Source organism: Hippocampus comes, unplaced genomic scaffold, assembly GCF_001891065.2.
Source record: "Hippocampus comes isolate QL1 unplaced genomic scaffold, H_comes_QL1_v1.1 scaffold2, whole genome shotgun sequence".
Classification (NCBI taxonomy): Eukaryota; Metazoa; Chordata; class Actinopteri; order Syngnathiformes; family Syngnathidae; genus Hippocampus; species Hippocampus comes.
In genome coordinates, this window is record NW_017805139.1 from 472282 (window position 1) to 494393 (window position 22112).

Here is a 22112-nt window from a genome sequence, read left to right on the forward strand (position 1 = left end):
ATCGTAGCTCACCCGTACCGTTTTAAAGTGCTTCCCTCGGCCCTTTAGATTCCTATTCTTTGCCCGTGCCCTCGGTGAATCATACACGAAACAAACTCTAAATGAGAATAGTGAGAAAGATAAAAGATATTGCGCAACAGCTCTGATCACAAGCTGCAATTGCAGACTGCTGAGCGCTAACAACTTCAGGTGACGCAGTTCACGGGCCACAGTAGGTTAAAGATTTACCTGCTTTATTTCATTTTATTTTTTTAATACTTTTTGTGAAAATGAGATTATTATTATTAGCTCAGGGCGTACCCCGCCTACTGCCCAAAGACAGCTGGGATAGGGTAAAGCACCCAACGCACCCCTTCTGAGGATAAGCTGATCAGAAAATGGATGGATTTTTGATTTCAAAAATGGCTCAAAACCTTTCCACTTTTGTGTGCAACAAAACTTGCCAGCAAGAACGAGGTTAGACTGATTTTTTATTGTGTTCGGTGGTCCTCTTGGGCATTTACTATTATTGCTATTTATGCTCCACTATTATTGTGTTTTATCTCAACTGGAGTTTTACAGTTTAGTTATTTAGTGCTTTGCCTACTGCAGAGAGGAGCAGTTGAATGCGAAAGGACGATTACTTGCTTATAAATGTTGGCTTACTCTGGAACAATTTTTCCCTGCCACTTTGGAAGAAAATGGCTCAACCCCTGCTGCTTCCAAAAGTATCAATTTGAGGACATTAAAAAAAAAAAAGGAAATTCTTTGCCAACACCTGTTGCCTGTCCAAACAATACTACTTCTTTGACCTACTTGGAAACATCCCTCCATTGACTCTCACTTTGAAGCAATATAAAGAAATATCTAAATATAAAGCCTTAAGAGAGCTGGACTTTGTTTCACAAAAATTTGGCAAACATGCTGAATTGGTAACAATTTTCCATAACAAGGCATAAACAATACACACGTTTAGTGTATAGTGTACACGTAAGCATTTTTTTCCCTGCAGTTTTATTTTAAAGCAAATGTATGATATTTTTTTTCGTCAATGAACGCTACAGCTCCTTGTTTACTTTCAAACTTAGGTTGTAACAGACATGACGTCTCTGAATGACTGGTGAAAGGACACTTAGATTCTCTCCCCTTTCATCTAGAACTGCTTCAAACAACAAGCTGTATGCTGGTATATGGTTATGGTTGCATGGCTGTCCATGTTTTATGTGCTTTGTTATATCCTCCTGACTACCAGTAGTTTATATTTGTCTTCTGTAGTGGACATTTGTGAACCTAAATATCTCCCACCCAGTGCATCCAAACGCAATAAGTTTTTTGTGCTCTAAAGAGGACATTCAGTGCTTTCCAATGATACCAAATTTGTAGGGGGTGGGGGCTTTGTTACCTTGACTTCTCAATACTGTAGAAGAAAATGGCTTCCCTCAGTGCAAGCACTTTTTATGGGAAGAGGAAAAGTAATACTTTTTATCAAACACATTTTGTCTTGAAATGCCGACTCTTATGAACACGTTAAAGTGTTGTTTGAGTTGTTTTAAGTGTATTTGAGCCTAGTATTCAAGTCTTTAAAAAATATCCTCTGTAGTGAAATTTCAAACATTTCTTTTGGAGGAGTGCAATTACTTCACATAGATTGGGGAATTTCAAAATAAATGTGATTGGACAACATTTTTTTTCCTGGTAGTCAGGAGGATATTACCATATTTTGTTATTTTATGTTAACTGTTGTGTAAAGTGCTTTGTTACAGCTGCAGCTGTTGTGAAACCGCTGTATAAATAACAATGCATTGTATGTGAGTCTTAGCTGAGATGCTTTTTGGCCTCTTAACCAACTGTACTTTGAAAAATAAGTCACCTCATTTTTAAGAGACCTGGGATGAGCTCCCTTTGCCCACTGTCTGTCGGTACCTGCTGTGCATTGTTTTTACCGCTGGGTGTCAGTAACGCTTAGAAACGGAATTTCATGCTGCTCGGGCGTTATGATTTGGGAAGAAAAAAACCCGGAAATCGAGACATACTGACTACGGGGCTTCCGTTTGATACGTTGCCAAATACACACTGTCCTTTTGATCCCTCGCTGATCCGATGGCTTGGACCACAAAGATCACTTTCTTCCCTTCGGAGAGCTTGTGTCACGTGCTGAAAACGAAGATGCTGATTGGACAAAGAGGAGATCTTAGTTCTGCAATTGATTGCTCAGCCTAAGTACGAACTGAATCGGTGTGGAAAAGATTTGAATTTGTATTTGTAAAACACAATGTGAAAAAATAAACAGAATGGAATTTTCATTGAGGAATTCAAATTGTACAATTCAGATTCATTTTTTAAAAGTAAAGACTCAAAATAAACAATGCAAATAAATCTCAGTTATTCCGAATCACTTTTTCAAGGCACTCAATGAAGTTTAGCAATTCCAATTCAAATAAATATTATTCAGATTCAGTTCGTCGTAAGCCCATAGAATTGAACCCCGCAACTTTCGTGCATGCATTCACCAAAGCCTTTGAAATTGGAAACAAAATAAAATGCATCTTAAAATGAAAATGTATCACTGTTGCACCCAACTCGTTTTATTCAAGGAACAGTCAACAAAACATGAATTTCATACAAAAATAAAAAATAAAAATAAAAAAAACCTGTGGCAAAGCTCATTGCACATTTACTGCAAATTAAGTGATTTCAAGTACCTCACATGAGCAAGCGGTTGGCAACGGAGGCAAGGGAAAATTCCCTCTCAGGAGCTTGAACAGAGCCCATGCTCTGTGGCGAAGGTTGGCCTCGTCCAATTGGATTGAGATGGCGACACAGGTGATGGACAGAGATACTGCGAGGGGAGTTAACGTTGAAAAGCTAACTTTGACAATCCCAAATTAACCTTGTTGATATCAACAAAGTCTTTCTGACTAGTCATAATCACTGTACACTTTGAATGATTGGAATTTTCATTCCAGACATACGAATAGAATACACTGAGTAGGTACAGTAGTCGAAATGCCACACAGGGATGGATACCTGTAATTCAATTTTACCTAGTTAATACTGTATTACAGATATCTTTCATCATTTCACATAGGACAAATGGTGTCACTTTTGCCATTCACACACACACACACACACACACACACACACACACATTTATCCATCCATCCATTTTCTGATCTGCTTTATTCTCACAAGGGTCGCGGTGGGTGCTGGAGCCTATCCCAGCCGTCTTCGGGCAGTAGGCGGGTGACACCTTGAAACGGTTACCAGCCAATTGCAGGGCACACAGAGACGAACATCCATCCGCGCTCACACACACACACACACCTAGGGACAATTTAGAGTGTTCAATCAGCCCGTCATGCATGTTTTTGGAATGTGGGAGGAAACCGGAGTACCCGGAGAAAACCCACACAAAACCGGGGAGAACATGCAAACTCCACACAGGGAGGCCGTAGCTGGAATAGAACCCTGCACCAACACACACACACACACACACACAGAGAGAGAGAGAGAGAGAGAGAGAGAGAGAGAGAGAGAGAGAGAGAGAGAGAGAGAGAGAGAGAGCCAGCCCTGTGATTGGCTGGCAACCAGTTCAGTGTGCCCCCCGCCTACTGCCCGAAGACAGCTGGACTCGCAAATAGACCTACAATCTACCCACAGCAAAAACTGCAAAAAGCCAGAGAAATAAATGTGTTTTTCCTCACATTCGTGGTATTTGCAAGGCTTTTTCCCCACATCTAAAAAACGTCACTGAGCCAGTCCATTAAAGCGGGAGCCAGTCACTCGCAACAGCTTGCTAAAACATTCATAGATGGGTGATAAACGCGCCATAGCCGCGCGTAATATACGCACAGCCCCAAAGCTTAAAAAAATGCTAAACGTCTGACGCGCGACCCCTGCGGATAAGGAGCCTGAGTTTGGTCCTAAAATCGGGTCTCATGAGGCAGTATAGGACGGGGTTGAGGCAGCTGTTGGCGTGGGCCAAACACACGGTGAGTGGGAACACGTACGTGTGCGCCACGTAATAGCTTCTGTCCCAGTTGGCCACGTTGAGTTTGACCAGAACGCTCCACAGGGTGACGGCGTGGTTGGGCATCCAACAGAGGAAGAAGGAGAGCACGACTATGGTGACGGATTTGGTGACTCGCGATCTCCTTTCGGGGTTGCTGGTCTTCATGCTCCTGACGCGTATGACGCGCAGAAGCTTGATGTAGCTGACAGACACCACCGAAATGGGCACCACGAATCCGACGAGAATCTTGTGGATTTGGTACACCGCCAGCCAATCCTGTCCGCCGGGGAACTTGAGCAAACACAGGTTTTCTCCGCTCACGTTGCTCACGGTGGAGAAAATCGACGTGGGTAAAGTGGCCACGGTAGCGAGGATCCAAATGGCGGCGCAGGTCCATTTGTCGGTCCGGGGTTTTTGCGCGTCCGTGCGCTTGAGGGCCGACGTGAGCGACAAGTATCTGGTGACGCTCATGGCCGTGAGGAAGAAGACGCTGGCGTACATGTTGAGCACCGTGACGGACAGCACCACTTTGCACATGATGCCTCCGAAGGGCCAGCTGAAGTCCAGCACCGTGTCCACGGCCCAGAAGGGCAGCGTCAGCACGAACTGCAGGTCCGTCAGCGCCAAGTTGAGCACGAAAAAGTTCATCCGGGACGTTTTGCGCTCGTGCTTGCTCCCCAGGAGGAAGAAGACCAGAAGGTTGCCCACGAGACCCGCGGCGCACACCAGGGAATAAACCGAACAGATGAGGACTCTGAGAACGGGGCTTTCGTCCGCGGAGACGTCGATGTCGTCCAGGTTAATAAAACTGGAGCTGTTGGACCAAACGGTGTAGTTGTTGATCTTGCTCATGGCTCGATCGCGGCTCCAACGCGCGCACGGGCTGCTCTTTTAAGCCGTCAGCGGTCCGCAGCCTTTATTCCCCCCCCCCCCCGCAAACATCATCATCATTATCATCATCATCATAGTTCACAATATTGAGATCTGTAGAGCGGCACCTAAACACATTTCCAACTAAATGAACTGAAATGTCCAGTATTCAAAAAAAAAGACCACAATGTTTTAATTTCATATTGTTAATAGAGTAAGATAGAAATAACAGCACATAGAATACAAAGCAAAAAAAAAAAAAAAACCATCCTTCACTGTAGGTATGGTGTTCTTTTGGAGATGAGTAGTGTTGTGTTTAAGCCGTATTACCTTTTAGAATTCAGACCCAGTAGTTCAACTTTTCCCGCATATGTTTGGGAAATTTCAAAAATAGTTTTTTTTTTTTCCTTCGTAATATGAGGCTTCTTGCAATACTATCCCACAGCCCAGACATACAGACACAAGGAAGACGGGAGATTGTCGTTATATGTAATGAACAGCCAGTAAGTACTTGCCAGAGAGTTCTGCAGCTTCTTCAATGTTGCCGTCACCTTCTTGGCAGCCTCCTTGACCTCTTTTTCCTCTCGTCTTTTGATCAATTTTGGCAGAACGTCCAGTTCTTGATAATTTCACCGTAGAGTCATATTTTCTCCATTTCATGATTGTCTTCACCGTGTTCCATGGTGTTATTTCATGCTCGGAAATACTTTTGTACTCTCCTCCTGACTGATACCTTTGAACAAGGAGATTGCAGTGATGCTGTGGAAGGGCTTTTGCTGTCAAATGTGACTACAAAAATGTCAGGATAAGCCTGTTAGAACAGCTCGTTTTATTTGGCGTTAAACAGGGACGCTTAATATGGCGACAAATGTGCGCTGAATCGTATTTAATTAACATGAGTTTGAATGTGATTGGACAATTCTAAACACCCCAGCATCCCAGGTATGAGTTGTGCACACTTATGCAGCTGCATCTTGTCAATTATTTCCCAGCTAGGAGTGTGTGGACTTTATATAATGAATCATGGACTGAGAGATTTTGGCCCAGCTCAAAAATAACCCAAAATGGGTAAAATATTAAATAACCCAGCACTTAGGGAGATGAAACAATCTTTTTTGGTGTGTGTGTAGGTGCCTACCAGTATACAAAAATGCTGGTTTTGTTGTGTTGTCACTGCTGGTCTTTCAAAGATAAGAAAACCAGAATATGCTGGTGGAAACCTATGCTGGTCTTTCATTCATTCATTTACCGATCCGCTTATCTTCACAAGGGTCGCGGCGGGTGCTGGAGCCTATTCCAGCTGTCTTTGGGCAGTAGGCGGGGGACACCCTGAACCAGTTGCCAGCCAATCGCAGGGCACACAGAGACAAACAACAACATCTGCGCTCACACTCACACCTATGGACAATTTAGAGTGTTCAATCAGCCTGCCATGCATGTTTTTGGAATGTGGGAGGAAACCGGAGTACCTGGAGAAAACCCACGCAGGCCCGGGCAGAACATGCAAACTCCACACAGGGAGGCCGGAGCTGGAATTGAACCCGGTACCTCTGCATTGTGAGGTCGACGTGCTCACCACTGGACCACCGGGCCGCCACCCTATGCTGGTCTGTGTTTTAGTATTTTTGAGCAGGTAGCTTAGTCGACCTTTGCGGATTACTATGAACTGGATGATTGAGAATCTACAAAGACAAAGAAAACACATACACACACGCGCATGCAGGTACACACACAGTTTTTTTTTTTAGCAAGCAAATTGTGCTGCACATATTTTTGTATTGTGACAGTAAGTTAAAAATGGCTCAGGGAATTATGCTAAACAGGCAACCATTATTTAATTTGAGCCAAGTGACTGTCTGTTGTCACCCAGAGTTCAGTACAAGAGGAGGAATTTCGTGAAGTTTACTCAATCAACTTTATTCCGAGCAACTTTTGGGTTCAGAAGTAGTTTTTGGACAATTAGCTCACAATCAAACAAGATCGCCCGTCGTTCATTTAAGAGGCTCCCCCAACATACTGGGAAATGTAGACATTTGATGTAGACTGACTCAATTTTTTTTGACCCTAAGTATTTAGACACTTGACTTGTAATATTTTAAAGATCACGTGTGGGCAAAATATGTATCGAGTGCCACATATGGGTGCCCAACAACACGTAATTATGAAGTGGAAACGAAAAGTCATTGTCCTTTGTTTGGCGAGAACATTATTGGAAGAACATAATCAGATTCTTTGCCACATCCAAATTGCAAAATAGAAGCCAAGTACCACAGACATGACCATTTCGGGGGAGAACGGACGACTGTATGTAGGATTATTGTGGGTTAAAGTGCAACTTTTTTTCAGTTGTACGACTGTACTTGATGACTACATAAAAGGCCAGAGCTGAGTTTTGAACGCAAAACTGTAAGGCGGATGTGTTAACAGTCATGACTGCGTTGGTAACATTCGAAAAGTCCGTTTGGACTTTGCCTAAACCAACTTGAATCAGAATTATGGAAACAAAAATGTATGGGAAAGGTAAAGAATAGCTTTGATGATCCAAAGCGTGAAACGTCATGCGGCAAGCATGGAAGCGCCATTTAGATCCAAGTTTTTATATATCGAAATCGTGGTTGTATTTATGTCAGGGCCAAATTCATCTGAGCCGTGAAAATGGAATGGCAACTGAAAAAGGGGTTGGGGGAGTGTCAGGAGGAAACACAAATGCATTTTTTTTTTTTTGCACTTTTAATACATCTAAACTTTTCTACATAAACAGTTAACATTCAAGAAGTAAACAATTTATTTCAATGCATGTAATAAATATTTTCTTCCACTTGGTACATTTGTACAAACTGACAAGGGTTTGCTGTAGTTTACACAGTCCTCTTTAAAAGCCTCGTGTGGTTTTGGAGTTGGAGCCATGAAGCCAAACCTGTGCATGTTTTAAGGCAGTGAGTGCGGGTGTTGACGATTACAGCTGGACGACACCATTTATTGGCCACGGTCCTGTCTTCGATAGTGAGCTACGGTGTCCATTCTCTTGAAAAATATATATAAATTACTTTCTTCGCGCAGCTCTGAATGGACACAAAAAGCATACAAACGGACATCAAACACGTTTGGGTCGGGAGAGTCACGATTCCCATACAGGCAGAATATATACACACTGTTGAATTTTCCCTTTTGATCACCGGGACACACCGCGATCGTTTTTTGAGGAGTGGCCTCGTTTCATCCATCGGCTTGAGAACTGGCTGGGCTCTGCACGCTCACACTGACCTCATACAGGAAGATGACAGACAAACCGCAGCGTGCGCATGTACAGACATGCTGGCATGTGCCTCTCCATCCCTGCATGCTGTCTGCTGTCCTCTCACACAAGTCAGTCATAGGGAAGGAGAGAGAAATACAGTAGTTTCAGATCTGTAACAGTGAACCACAAGGGCGCCTCCCCCCTGTAGGCAAACCGGAGCATTTGAAAATGACTTCTTGTCCATCCATCCATCGAATGCAGCGCACTTGAGCAGAAACACAATCAACACAGCCCGCAACACGGGGGGTGCGGCAGCCGAGACAACCACATATTGGCATCTGATACACAGCCCAGATACACGTTCCAATACTTTCATAATTCATTATAGTATTTAGGAGCGTCTTACAAAACGGTTCAACGTTTTATTACATTCACGCTCAAAAGTTTGGCGAAGGTCAAATCATTATTGAACGGTACAACGACTTGCCAGTCAATGTTCTTTTTGCACATGACGTAATTGTGATTTGATCCATAACGTTAACTGATAATGACTTAAGGACGGGAAGGCATGCTACATCCATTAAGTCTTGATGACTTTTGCACGAGCGGGCTTGCATTCTTACTGCATTAAAGCTCTCAAGAATAGGAACGGACGTTTTGTTCATAACTTAATTGTACCTTTGTCGCTTGTTAGAGAGAACACTTTTGTCAAAGCAAGTCAAATACAAAATGAAACAAAACCGATCCGGAATGACGGTGATTCATACACATTCTCCCACAGAAATCACTTGGTAAATAATAAAAACAGAAATCAGAGCAAATAAATAAAATACTGCATAACACAGGAGAGACACAAGATCTTACTTCAAAAAATGAGGAGTATGTGTGATCGACTGGGCTGCTTCTTGTTAGAAGAGGAAATCAATTTGATGAATGTTTTTTACATAGTCTCTCGCAACCCAACTTTCACCAACAGAAAAGGGAGTCTGTCATTGTTGTTCATTCGTTTAAAAAAAAAAAATAAAAAAAATATGACCCAGTTGTTCCTGTGACCCACTTCAAATCTAATGGGGCGTCAGTTCGTGACTTTTGGGACGCCACGTACTCTGCACTTCCTGGGAAGTCCCGTTCAATGGGGATAAGGTAAATTGAATCCTTTGTTGCAAAAGCTCTTCTATGAACTTGAAGCAAGCAGAACTGGGAAACATCGTTCGAGGTCATCCTCGTTTGGTACATTTATATAAGTCAGGGGTGTCCAAACATTTTCCACCGAAATAGATGCAAGAGCCACTTTCAAATTTTTGGACTTTAACTTAATAAACACAGTTCAACAAAATCAATTACCGGTAATCTAAAAAACATTCTTTATATAATTATTTTTAAAGAGTGCTACATGAAGGCTTTCTGCTAAAGGTGGTCAGGCAAATAGCTGAGGATGTTTAGTTTTTGTTTTTGGCGTGGCCTGTGGCCCTCTAAGCCCTCTTGAATATATCCATCCACCCCTCCACCGAGCAGCAGTGGAATAAAGATTGTTTGTTTTGTTTCTGAAATCTCCACATTCAGAAACAAAACAAACAATCTTTACTCAGCGTATCTTTATTCTCCACAGTGCTATGAAGACAAGTTCCATGTCAGAAGTTCATTCTAGTGCATGCCACGCGCCGCGAAAAAAATGGATGGCGGGCTGCAAATGGCCCCCGGCCCATAGTTTGGACACCACTGACATCAGTAGAAAAAAATGCTGACTAATTGGCTGAAATCATTCGGACTTCCCGACAGAGAGTGAAATAAAAATGGGTCACCTGTCCACAGGACCGCGCGCGCCAAAAGATGGCCTTTGTTGTCAGTAGTGATTGGAGAGAGAAAGACGCTTGGAACGCAGATGTCTGGGAGTCCAAGATAGAAGTTACAAGACATGCGGGTGAAAGGAAGGGGTGAGCTTGACTGCGGCAAAGGCGAATGTGAGCAAAGGACTGCAATGTGTCCAACACCCAGAAATGTAACGTCATGTAATGCTCTGCAGTACATTCAGGAGGAAAACTGATATTTCAAGTGCTCGGCTCACCAACCTAACACATTGACTAGCTTGCAGGTTTCCCAGTTCTCTCTGTGCAGTGGACCCTCTGAACACCTTCAACCTAAAAACATCCTGAAAATATGGTCTTTAAGTCTCATATTTCAGCAAATGGTTTGCAACCAGTGCTCGGTGTAGGCCGCCTCTCGTCCAAAGACAGCCAGGAGGGGCTCCGGCTCACCTGGGCTCCTAATGCTGATAAGCCGTATTGAAAATGGATGGATGGAAGTCACAAATTTCAAGTTTTAATTTAGGGATGGGCATTAAAACAAATGAGTGGATTTACTGATGGTTGACGAAATTGATAATTGAGCGGGATTAATTGCTGATGAACTACGTTTTGGGAAAAAAGGAGACGAAATGCAGTGTTATACTTGGCTGCAGATGGCTGAGAACCCGTTGATTCAGTTATGACGAGTTTGTGTCATGAAGACAAAAAGCCAAACACAGGGATGGGCAACTGGCGGCCTTGTGATATTATTTATATATACACACATGGCAGGTTAACGGAACACTCTAAAGCGTCCCTCGGTGTGATTTTGAGCGCGAATGGTTCTTCGTCACTGTGTGCCGTTTGATCGGCTGGCAACCGGTTCACAGAAGAATCGGCGCTCCGCATATGCTTATCACGCACTGCACGTAGGGCATTAAAAAAAAAAAAAAAAGTACTTCTAATAATAACTGTATATATTTAAAATATGTAAAGCATGTTAATAAATATGCAGTATGTAATACAAAAATAACAAGACTCTCCTGTGCGGCCCTCTCGTCGGTCTACCTTCCCTAGTACTTTGCTCCATTATGCTTCAATGGCAAGTTTGGCAGAAGTATATTCTTGGATATCTGGACATGTCATCGAAAAGGCTTCAAGAGTCGGGGCGGAAAAGAAAAAACCCTGAGGCATGATGCTCGCGTGTCACTTACAGGGAAGACAATGTTTTAAATAAGTTTATTTTGTAACAGCTACTGTATGTTTACATTTGCACAATAATCCAATAACTGGGAATAATCGGGTAATGGCAATAACGTAATTTGACGAGTTCACATGCACTTCAGTAATGTAATTATCTGAAAAGAGGTAGAATATTAAAATTTTCAGGTACCTGTGTTTTAAAAATAGGCCGACATAATACCATAATTAAGTTTAAAAATGTTTGTGCCATGGTTCAAAATTATATTTCACTGTAGAATCCCTGAATATTTTGTCTTGTATTTCTGAATAGAGGATCGATCCCTCAATATGTTCGAGGAGGAACTCAAGGCCAAGTGAAAGTTTCAGATGATCAACCATCCACCACAAGTAGTTAAGATGAGTCATCCAGAAGCAGGTTTTGAGACTTTGCAGCAGCACCCAGCCCTGACCAACGACCATCTACCAGTTCAGCGCATCATGCAAACCACCACTTCTGAGGGCAAAGTGAGTCCTGTCACTGAGAGGCCTCATCATGTGACAGTTTGGAGACATGCGTGCCCCCTCCAACTGATCCGGCTCTATGGCCAGCACACATTTTAAATGCAGAGCGTGTGGAAATCGTGCGCAGGAGTTCTATCAAATTCAGCCCCGATTTGGATTTTCCAAAGGGGCCCGATGGAAGAGCATTTCAGACCAGACTCCAGTTCAAAATTCTTTCAAATGGGAGAAAAGGAAGGTGAACAGAAGTTGTGTGTAGTGTACCCTCCACAGAACAATGCTGTGTTGCATCTAAGCTTTTTTTGCAGAAAGGATACAGAGCTGACTGCAGAAGGCAACAGTGCTTGGTCTGACATCAGCAGCAATTTTGAGGGCTCATGAGTGTAGCCAAGACCATACACAGAGCCTGCTGAAATGGAGAGAACGTGACACACGTCTTAAAAAACGGCAAGGCAATAGATCTACAGGAGTTAGCATTATTGGAGGCGGAAAGGAAAAGGTGGCAAGACATCTCAAACGCTTGCTCCCAATCACTTTCTCACGGGCTTCAATGAATTTGTCTTTTAGGAGCTCTTCTGACCGTTTGTAAGAGCCAGACAATGGGAACTTCTTGAGGGAGGTACAATTTATGGCAACATACGACCCCCGCTATGGAGAAGCACTTGGCCAAAATAAAAAATGAAAGTCCACCACCAACACACCAAACAAACTAATTCAGATAATCTGTTCAGAAACATTACGCACCATTGTAACACAGTCGTAGTGCGCATTGTCTGTTTCCAGCTACAACCAGACGTTAAAGAATACGTTCTAGGATATACTGATGTGGAAGAAATTACTGGCCTTAACCTGTCCAATGTTGTCCTGGACAAGTTGAAGGAGCTTGGCATATCCATTTGACAGATGTTGAGGACACGCCTATGATAATGGGGCCAACATCAAGGGACAGAGGCAAGGTGTTCAGGCAAGACTGTGACAGGCAAATCCAAGAGCTTCATTTGTACCTTGTGAAGCAGACACGATGAATCTTGTCATAGCTGATACTGCCTCTCAGGATGCCACTGGCTACTTTGGGTATTTGAAGAAGCTATTTAATTTCTTCTCAGGTGCAACCCAGCGATGCGCCATTTTGACAAAACATGTCAAACTGACACTGAAATCCTGGGAGGGATGTTAGATGGGAGAGAAGGTTCCAAAGTGTAACAGCTTCAAGGAATCAAGCAAAAGAAGTGAGAGATGCCCTCCTGGAGGCCAGGGAAGCTGTCAGTGATCCAGTGGCAAAAGTGGAGGCTCAAGCTCTTGCTGAGGAAGTAGCCTCAATCCGATTTTGATTTGCAAGCCAGGTGAATCAGCTACTTCACTCCAGTTCCATGCAACTTGATATTGCTGTCAGGCTTATTATTGACAGTACCAAAATCAACCTCCGCAAAGACAGACAATCTGGTTTTGACGAGGCTGTGTCAATCGCGAAGGAACTCTGTGACGCCCTGAATATAGAACCAGAGCTTAAGGAGAAAAGACGCAGGAGTTCAAAAAGGCAGTTTGCATACGAATCTGTTGATGAGCCCTTTGATGACCACCTTCAAAAGTTTGAGGTCACATATTTGAACTGTGTTGTGGACTCTGCTTTACTTTCACTGCAGGAGAAGTTTGAGGCCATGAATCAAGTCAAAGAAAGCTATGGAGTGCTGAACAGAATGTCCAAGGTCGACTTCAAAAAACACTGCCGTGAAGTACACAAGACGCTTAATGATAAGAGAACATCTGATAATAATGGAGCTGAGAGGATGCAGGAAATCATCAACCTTCCTCAGCTACCACCACCAACAGCTTATCTGCCTTGGAACGACGGCGATTTCTTGATGAAAATCAGCTTCAAGAGGTATATCTTCATCTGTGGATTGCTCTTAGGATTGCACTGACTATCCCTGTCACAGTTTCCTCAGCTGAGCAAAGCTTCTAAAAAACTGAAGCTCATTAAAACATTCCTGCGCTCATCAATTTGCCAGGAGCGTTGAAGTGGTCTGGCTGTCATCAGCCTCAATGAGGAAATTGCTCAGAAAGTGTCACCTGATTTTGCAGCCTCTGCAGGGCCTCTAACAACCGGTGCTCGCACGTTCAATGTCAATTTTTTTTTAGACCGAAACCAGTACGCGTAATCACTCTTGAGGACTCACCCTTTACCAAGTGCCGAAACCACTTGTACTTATGATACATACTATATTTAATTGAAACAATGACAGATAATTGTGAACATAGAATTTTCTTTCTGACACACGATGATTCACCGATGTGTAGCACCAATGACTTATTCCATGTCCATTATTTATTATTTTTTTTGCCTTAAGTATCAGTGGATGTATCGACATCTTTCACAATAACCCAATATCAGCCCAATATCAACGCCTGGTATTGGTACTCGCCCATCCCTATTTAAAATAGTTGCAGAAAGTATTGAAGGTCAAATAGAATTGATACAGCAATATTTAATGGAGCATGGTCATTTTCCTCAAAGTCCAATGCCCATCCCTAACTGAACAGCTTTCAAGCTCCAAGGGTCCACTGCATTCCTAAAGTTAAGCTAAACTTCCAACTATGTTTTTTTTTTTTTTTTTTGTCCAACTCCTCCAAAATGCTTCAATTGAGAGACACTTGCTTTCAAAACCAGGAGACATATTAAGACATTGTTTTTCTGAATCAGGAGACACCTTCATCCCTAACATGCAGTGACATATTCGAGCAAACCGGCAGCAGCTGAAACTCAAGTCCGATGTGGAACAACTGCTCAAGACAGGCTGCGGTTTGACTGCATTGTTCTTTTTTTGTCTGGATGGCCGGGCAAGAAAGTCTCAAAGAACGTGCTTTAAGTGTCCAAAGAAGGACACAAGACGACTCACCTTTTAAGTGCTCGAACTGCACTCTGATCATCGTCCAGGTCCCTTGTTATTTTTGGCATAAGCAAAAAAAAAAAAAGATTCCTTCCATCTCAAGATTTACATATATAAATAGTGTCTAACTTTAAAAACAGTCTAAATGCTGTTGTGATGAAGTCTTCACCGGGAGTGAAAATGATAATCCACATAAAGCCGCTCCGCCTGCACACTCCCTATCACACAAACAGGGTGACCTGAACATGTAAAGGAATGCATATTGCGTAAAAAGCAGTATTTATAAGCTTCAGGGAGAACTGACTGGAGGAGATTTAAGGGGGATAGATGCAGTGAGGACCAGGATACACAAGGCAGGGGCCACCACACATGATGTATGGACTACAAACTATAACGTGGTCAAAAACAGCAGTTGAAGCAGCTCATTAGCTTGGACGTGTCCCCATTGACCATACAAAAGTAAAAGAAGAAAATAGATTTTGTTCTCTGTACAAGGTGCCCCTACTTGTGGTCATATTTAAAAAAAAAAGTCCTCCTTTGTGTTTTTTGCTCTTTGTGCCAGGTTGGGAGCATTAAAACCATAATGCGAGACGCTGATAAAGTCCATGTGATCAGCTGACCTTCACGACTGGTTGAGCCAACGTTGTCGTCCAGTCCTTCTGATGCTCCTCTTACACTCCGACTCCACCGATGAAGTCGATAGATTCTTGTCAAGTTTGTGAGTCACTTCTCTACCCTGCATTTCAGTTCATCGTCGGATCTGGCCTGGCTCTTTGTGAGTCAGTCCAATGATATAACGTCAGGAATTCCCCCGTAAATAGCTGCCACCGCGGCTTCTGCGGCCCCCCGGCCGGCCAGCACCCCACCATGAGAGTGTGAGGACAAGGAGTGAGCGTCCCGGAGGCTGCCGGACGACACCAAGCTGCTGCTGCTACTGCTGCTGCCGGAGCCGCCGGCCCCGTTGGTCGGCGGCGTCAATAAAGATGCCGAGGAGCCGGAGGAGCTGTAGGGGAGGAAGCGGTTGAGCAGAAGCTCGTGGTCCTCCGAGGCAGAGGCGGCGGCGGCCGCCGCCATCACCATGTTGTAATGCTGACAGAGATGTGATACTCCGTCAGTTTGCACATTTACCACCACACAGTCAACAATAAATCCTTTTGCTAATGGTGCATCTGGACAACTTCAGTGATTGCAGGTTTTCAATTAAAAAAAGAGAAACATACAATTTACAGACTGATTCAGTGGTTCTTAACCTTTTTCGGGGTACCGAACCCAACCAGTTAATATGCACATTCACCGAACCCTTCATGAGTGAAAAACAATTATTTTTTTTTTTTTATATAAATTCAAGATAACAGACTCGGAATCAGAATTATAAATTCAAGGTATTAAAAAAAACGCATTTAATAAAAACAGAAAAAAGTCAATAAAATTTCAAGAGATAAGGATACTTTTTTTTTTTTTTTTTGGTTAATTGTATGACGTACTATCAGGACAGTCACACGTTGACTACTAAGCGAACTAAATTTCCCGCAGCACTGATTGGACAAGCAATGTCATGTGATCATGTGCAGCCAGTGATGGCCAAGCGGGCGTGTCATAACTGATTAACATGTTGAGTCGCGTGTGTCTTACCCTCCATGTCAGAGGCTCCGTCGAACCCCTGAGACCCGACTCACCGAAACCCTGGGGTCCGATCGAACCCAGGTTAAGAACCACTGAACTGATTACACACAGTGCTACGTTTTTGTCATGTATTTTTTAAATTCGATCATGTTGATGATTATAATTTACAGCTAATGAAAGCCCAAAGTTTTGCATCTCAAGAAATGTGAATTGTTCATGAAAGCGTGTTTTTCTTTTGGTTTTTTTGCCTTGACGTTAGCTCCCACTTGAGTAACCAACGCTGTACGGTGGCTTCAACCTCTTTAATGCCACTCCCAGTCGAAGTTTAATGTCAAAATAAACATCAAACAAAAAGAATTACACGTTGTTGAGGCTGGCTGATAATTATTGCCGATCGCGACATGATCAATCCCGACACAAAATGTATTCAATAAATGGTTTGATTTAAAAAAAACAAACAAAAAAACAACAACCTCAGGAAGCAAACCCTGACCCCAGCACCGTGTTTGTTGTAGGCAGAGACTCTAGTGTGGCGTTAAATTTGTGCCACCATTCATTCCAAAAAGCTGTAAGGAGATTTTGAGAACAAAAGCATGTTTTGATCTTGGCCGACACCGGACTCGAAGAAGACCCAGCTAAAACAACGAAAAAGATGTTCATGCAGGTGCGTGTAAGCATGTGGCTTAACTTTGTTCAAATAAGCAACTAGTCGACTCAGTACAACTCTCGAAATAAGATAATATCGTGCATCCTAAACGGATTAAACAGCTCCAGATGGAGACGGAGTGTACAAGTAAAAGAGTTCCCTAGGTGGCGCGTCAAAACGCTGGTTTCTGAACCTCAGGGGGTGCATTTTTTTGTCGCGGTGCGAATCGTATTGTCACAATAATACTGTGCGAGGGTCAGTCGCAGACTGTAAATAGTTTGTTGAGCTCCAGTGATCAGTGTGTGGCCGGCTAAGGAGTAAATCGAAGGAGTGAGTCTTCAAATTAGAACATTGGGTGGGGTTTCACAACCTGATTCATAAACAAAACCTCCAAAACCGCTGTCAGTGTGATTTACTGTGACACATACCTGATGATTGTCACCTTGCAGGAAAGAGAAGAAGTTCAAATCTGTCAAATGAGTAGGAGAGAGCTTGGTAAGGCACCGATCAAATATTGATGTCCCTGATTGATTATCCTGTGATCTGAGGTGGGTTAAGAGTGGGGTTTTTTTTCCCCATCATAAAATGGTCAGGGGCGACATTTGTGAATATGTTAGAGCAGTTTGGCTGAGACCCGTGGCTCAGTCCACTCCAGTGAGAAATTGGTTGCGTTGAGTGTTTTCTATAAATTGTCAGCATTACAGAAAGGGGTTTGCCACTGTCATCTAGTGAGCAGACAAGCTATCAGTTAACATACTTTCTTCGATTGTTTTGAATCTTTCTTCTTCTTTCCGGCAGTCCAAATGCCACAGGGCATGCTGCCTCTCACACGTTTGTGTTTGGTGTGCTGTGTTGGTCATCTCGCGGTACAAAAGCAGTCAGCACAAACAGTGATTCGTTTCTTCGTTATGTGTGAGTTCCCAATTTGAAAAAGATGTTCAAAACCGTGATACATGCAACCCGGTTTGCACAAACATTGGGAATGCAGGCGACTGATCGTGAGAAAATCTTTTTTTTTTTTTTTTTTTTTTTTTTTGGGGGGGGGGGGGGACGGGGGGGGAGGGCCAGTTGGGATTGTCAGCATTACAGAAAGGGGTTTGCCACTGTCATCTAGTGAGCAGACAAGCTATCAGTTAACATACTTTCTTCGATTGTTTCGAATCTTTCTTCTTCTTTCCGGCAGTCCAAAGGCCCCGCGGCATGCTGCCTCTTACACGTTTGTGTTTGGTGTGCCGTGTTGGTCATCTCGCGGTACAAAAGCAGTCAGCACAAACAGTGATTTGTTTCTTCGTTATGTGTGAGTTCCAAATTTGAAAAAGATGTTCAAAACCGTGATACATGGAGCCCAGTTTGCACAAACATTGGGAATGCAGGCGACTGGTCGTGAGAAAATCTTTTTTTTTTTTACCGCTGCATTCAACACTTTGAACCGAACTTGCTCTTTTTGTCATTACCTGGAAGGTCGTTGGTGGTGTGGTAGTAGGGTCTATAGTCCTGGATCAGTGGCGGGACGGGAGGCATGTAGCTACTGTCCACAGCTGGCATGCTGGGAGTGCGACTCACCGGGGAGGCCTGGTGGTGCAGGTTCAACACCCTGGAGGCAGATGTGGGGACAAGTATGTAGTCACACATACTTGATGTTTGTCATTGTCAGTGAAGTCAAAGTGTTCTTGTACTTTCACCAGCCAAAAACACCAACCGATGAAAAATGGCATACTCTCATGGAGATGAACCCATTTTGGGACGTGATACCATTATAGATTCGCTTTGATGCCGTTCTATAGTGTACTTTTATCTACTTTTGTGATGGCTACGAATATTTCGATTGCATTTTTGTGAGGATCCAGATGATGCGAAAAAAATGAAAAAAAACCCAAAAAATCTCATTCCTACTACCAAAGCAAGTTAGTTTCATCCAAATTTCATCCTGACTGCGCAGTACAGAAAACAACAAACTACTAAATGACAGTTTTTCCAAGTCTATTTCTTCAGGAAAAGTCTCTAGTAAGCATTCTACCTGTCACAAGGGATTTGAAGTACAAATGTTACACACTCAACCTTTTACGTGGCTGTTCAAGCAAAATGGTAAAAACCTATTCATGCATTCAAGTGAACACCTCATGAATCATCGACTATCGACATGCTTCACTTCCCATCTGAGCCTATTCCACATTGGATGCTTTCTGAGCTATGAGTGCAGATAAAATCTCAACCGCTGCTCCGCGTCTGACTGACCCTTTGTTGAGGACAGGCGGCGACGTCGGGGACATGGAGGGACAGGATCGTTTGGCGGGAGGAGGCAACGGAGGCAGAGGCGGCGGCGGCAGCAGCGGCGGAGTGTCCTGCTCTTCATCCTCTGAGGAGCTGTCTAATGTCAAGTCGATCACTGCCATTTTCTTGCTGTTGCCGCTGTTATTGTGGTTGGCTGACAAGGGGCTCTGATGATCTGAGCCCGCAGTCGTCGCACAAAGACCTGGAGAGAGTAGAGGTGTCACAATTATTCGATTTATCGACAGTTAATCAATCATGAAATTAATCAACAACTAGTTTCATCATCACTGACTTGTTTACTACTCATTTGTTTATCTTTAAAATTGTCCAAATCCTCTCGCATCAGCCCCTCAAAAGTTAGCATTCTCAGATTTATGCAGTTCTTCACGATAGCAGACCGATTATCTTTTGCGCTTCATCCAAATAAAGACATTTGTAAATATCTCCTTTTACTTTGGAGAACATCCAGGAACATTTTTTCCCAATTTCTGACAAGTTACGGACCAGTAACTGAGTCATAAACAGTTTATGGGTGTGTGTGTGTGGGGGGGGGGGGGGGGGTTTTACTTTAATCGTACAAAAATCTTTTTTTCAGGTAATAGTAGTAAAAACCTGGAAATGACATTTACCAGTAGTCAAACCCGAAGCCCAGAAGCATAGCCCTTGGCATTAATCAGTACTGAAGAAGTAGCTCACCGTTTCAAAAAGTCGGGCCTCTCTTGTGATTATTGCTTGCTTAGCTCTTGTTTGTTTTTTTTTGAAGCATTCAACACTTACCAAACATGCAAAATAAGGTCTTGATCAGATTATTTGATGGAACCAACTAATCAATTCTAAAAATAGTCGATAGCAATCGGCCAAAGTGACAGTTGTGTTGTGGCTTGTCTTTGTTTGATCACTTGTAAAACTACGACACACAAATACAAAGGCACAACTGGATACTCCGTCCTGTAGGGGCCAAACCTGGCCCTGAATAACGAATTTACACAAATGACAGACGCCCCTAAAAGTGAATATCAATGTCAATATTAACAGTTTAAACCAACAATACGCCACAAACGAAGGTGCAATAACACTTCACAGTTATTTCAAATGCGTACAAACATTTCTGTACCTTTACAAGCTGGCGTCGGTAGATAGGCTCGACGATGTACAGTCAGCTGCTGTAACATTGAGTTCATTGCGTTTGACGCTCTATTAAGTCATAGTTTGATGAAACTATCGTGAGCCAAAGCAGCTGCCATCTTATCTCCCCGCTCCCACTTAATAACAATTCTGCTTTTGGAATTGTGATTAGGTGAGCATGGCGGGGCGCGGGAGCGGAGCTAGTGGACGTGCTTGTAGGCAGAACGTCCGCCAACACACAAGTCTGGTTGAGCAAATAACTCGTTTGAAGTTGTGGCACGTTGATGGCTGACAGTAACTGATTATCTCAGTTATTGTTACACGCTCCAATACAACAAATGACACAGTAGACCGTATTTTGTCATCAAAAGAAAAACATAATAATTCAGACCTTTCCCCACCACATTACAGAGAATCCCAATTGCCTGTGAATACCAGAGGAGAGGGACCCCCCGACCCCTGACCAAAAAAAACCCAGGGAATTTGTGTATTTGTGAATGCTGTGCTGCAAATACGTGATGGTCCACTAAAAGCAAACATTCAATATGCTATCATATGTGCATCCTTGGTTAGCTGGATACTTCCTGACAATGACAGTGACATAAAGAGTGACTATTATGTTCTTCCTGTCACTTCCTGTAATTGATTACTTTATTACAGGCTCGTCTTACTGGCTGCTTACTCCCCACCGCCACCGTACATTTCTTACCATTCAGGCTGCTATTTAAAGCAGCACAGGAGACTTCCTGTAGCTCCTTTTTTGTCCTCATAGGGGCCCAGTTTCCATCTTCCTTGAATTGGATCTCATCACAATCCGTACAGCTGTTCAGGATCTCCACAAAAAGCCTGAGTGATTTAACAGTGAGAACCACATCAGGCAATAGAAGAATAGTAGATCCTGTAGTCAGAGTGAAGCGGTGCCACTGCGCGCCAAATTTTGAACATTACAGCTAAACTGTAGAACACGGCTGGATTAAAACGGAGACCAATGCATTTGGACTCAAGGTAATCACACCCTGATTGGTTCGTGATTTAAATTACGACGATGCTGTTTCAGATGGACAAGACAGCCACAAGTCGGTGCAAGTGTTCACTTTGCATGAAAAAGAAGACCAGAGCACTGCACAGGCTTTGATATTTATGAGCCATCTAACAAACAAACAAGACACGTCGGACAACCTCTGCTGAGATATAATACAGTCAATTTTTAAAAAATTAATAAAACGTGCTTGACATAAAGACTCTTATCTGCTAACACATATACAAATGAAATAGATCATCCCGTTTAAATACACTTTGCATTGCTCCTCTAACCGGGTGAGAAGAGCCATGTGGGGTCATTTACCCGTCAATGATGAGGAGTTCATAAGGCGCCTTCTTGTCACAAACAGGACAAACCCAGGTGGGCTTCTTCTCGTTCATTTGAATATACAGTGTGGCGTCAAAGCACTGCAGGTGGGAGCATGTCAGCGCCCGGCATGGAATCATCAGCCGCATCTTTCCGAGCTGCAAGGGGTGCATGAATATGTCTTCAGGCAATAAAGATGTCACTCGCACAGCAGGGGCATAAGGTACCGTACAGTGTATGTATGGGTGCCATAAATGTCAAAAAAATCACATCAAGCAGGCGGAATAGGTGCACACTAGGGGGCGAAATGTAGAAAAACAATGGAAGGTCATGCAATGAACGCATACGGCACTTTGGTTTTGGTATAATGCATCTTAATACTGTTAACTGCCTTTCAATGAAAGAAACTTGCTTACCGGGCAGAGCAAAGACACACGAAGGCTAGTTGTGGCGATTTCACTGTCTGGGTCTGCTGTTAGCTTCTCTTTGACTGGAGGCAAATGGGAAAAATGATTTAAAACAAACAATGGCAAAATGGCAAAGTCAATTCAATGCATCAATATAGGAAAGGCTTTCTTCTTTCATGCATTTGGCAGACGGCAGTCCTCTTATCGTACCCTCTTCTTA

General features: G+C 43.2%; 2 protein-coding genes across 2 annotated transcripts in view; both read right to left on the minus strand.

Annotated features, from left to right (window-relative positions):
• Positions 1-3586: 3586 nt before the first annotated feature.
• rxfp3.3a1 (relaxin family peptide receptor 3.3a1) lies at positions 3587-4911 on the minus strand. Its single transcript, XM_019867223.1, has one exon. The coding sequence runs from the start codon at positions 4841-4843 to the stop codon at positions 3854-3856; it is 990 nt and encodes a 329-aa protein (XP_019722782.1). The 5' UTR covers positions 4844-4911; the 3' UTR covers positions 3587-3853.
• Positions 4912-10766: 5855 nt separating this feature from the next.
• LOC109514338 (E3 SUMO-protein ligase PIAS1-like) overlaps positions 10767-22112 on the minus strand; it is a 69606-nt gene continuing 58260 nt past the window's right edge. The window contains exons 7-13 of the mRNA XM_019867343.1: positions 21902-21975; positions 21483-21643; positions 20847-20983; positions 18977-19214; positions 18196-18335; positions 17170-17210; positions 10767-15561 (exon numbers count right to left, since the gene is read on the minus strand). Coding sequence (XP_019722902.1) covers positions 15253-15561; positions 17170-17210; positions 18196-18335; positions 18977-19214; positions 20847-20983; positions 21483-21643; positions 21902-21975 — 1100 coding nt within the window. The 3' untranslated portion in view covers positions 10767-15252. The remainder of the gene's footprint in view (positions 15562-17169; positions 17211-18195; positions 18336-18976; positions 19215-20846; positions 20984-21482; positions 21644-21901; positions 21976-22112) is intronic.

Excerpts from the sequence above, each read along its gene's own strand:
- rxfp3.3a1 (XM_019867223.1), bottom strand. The coding sequence starts at position 4,843 with ATGAGCAAGATCAACAACTACACCGTTTGGTCCAACAGCTCCAGTTTT.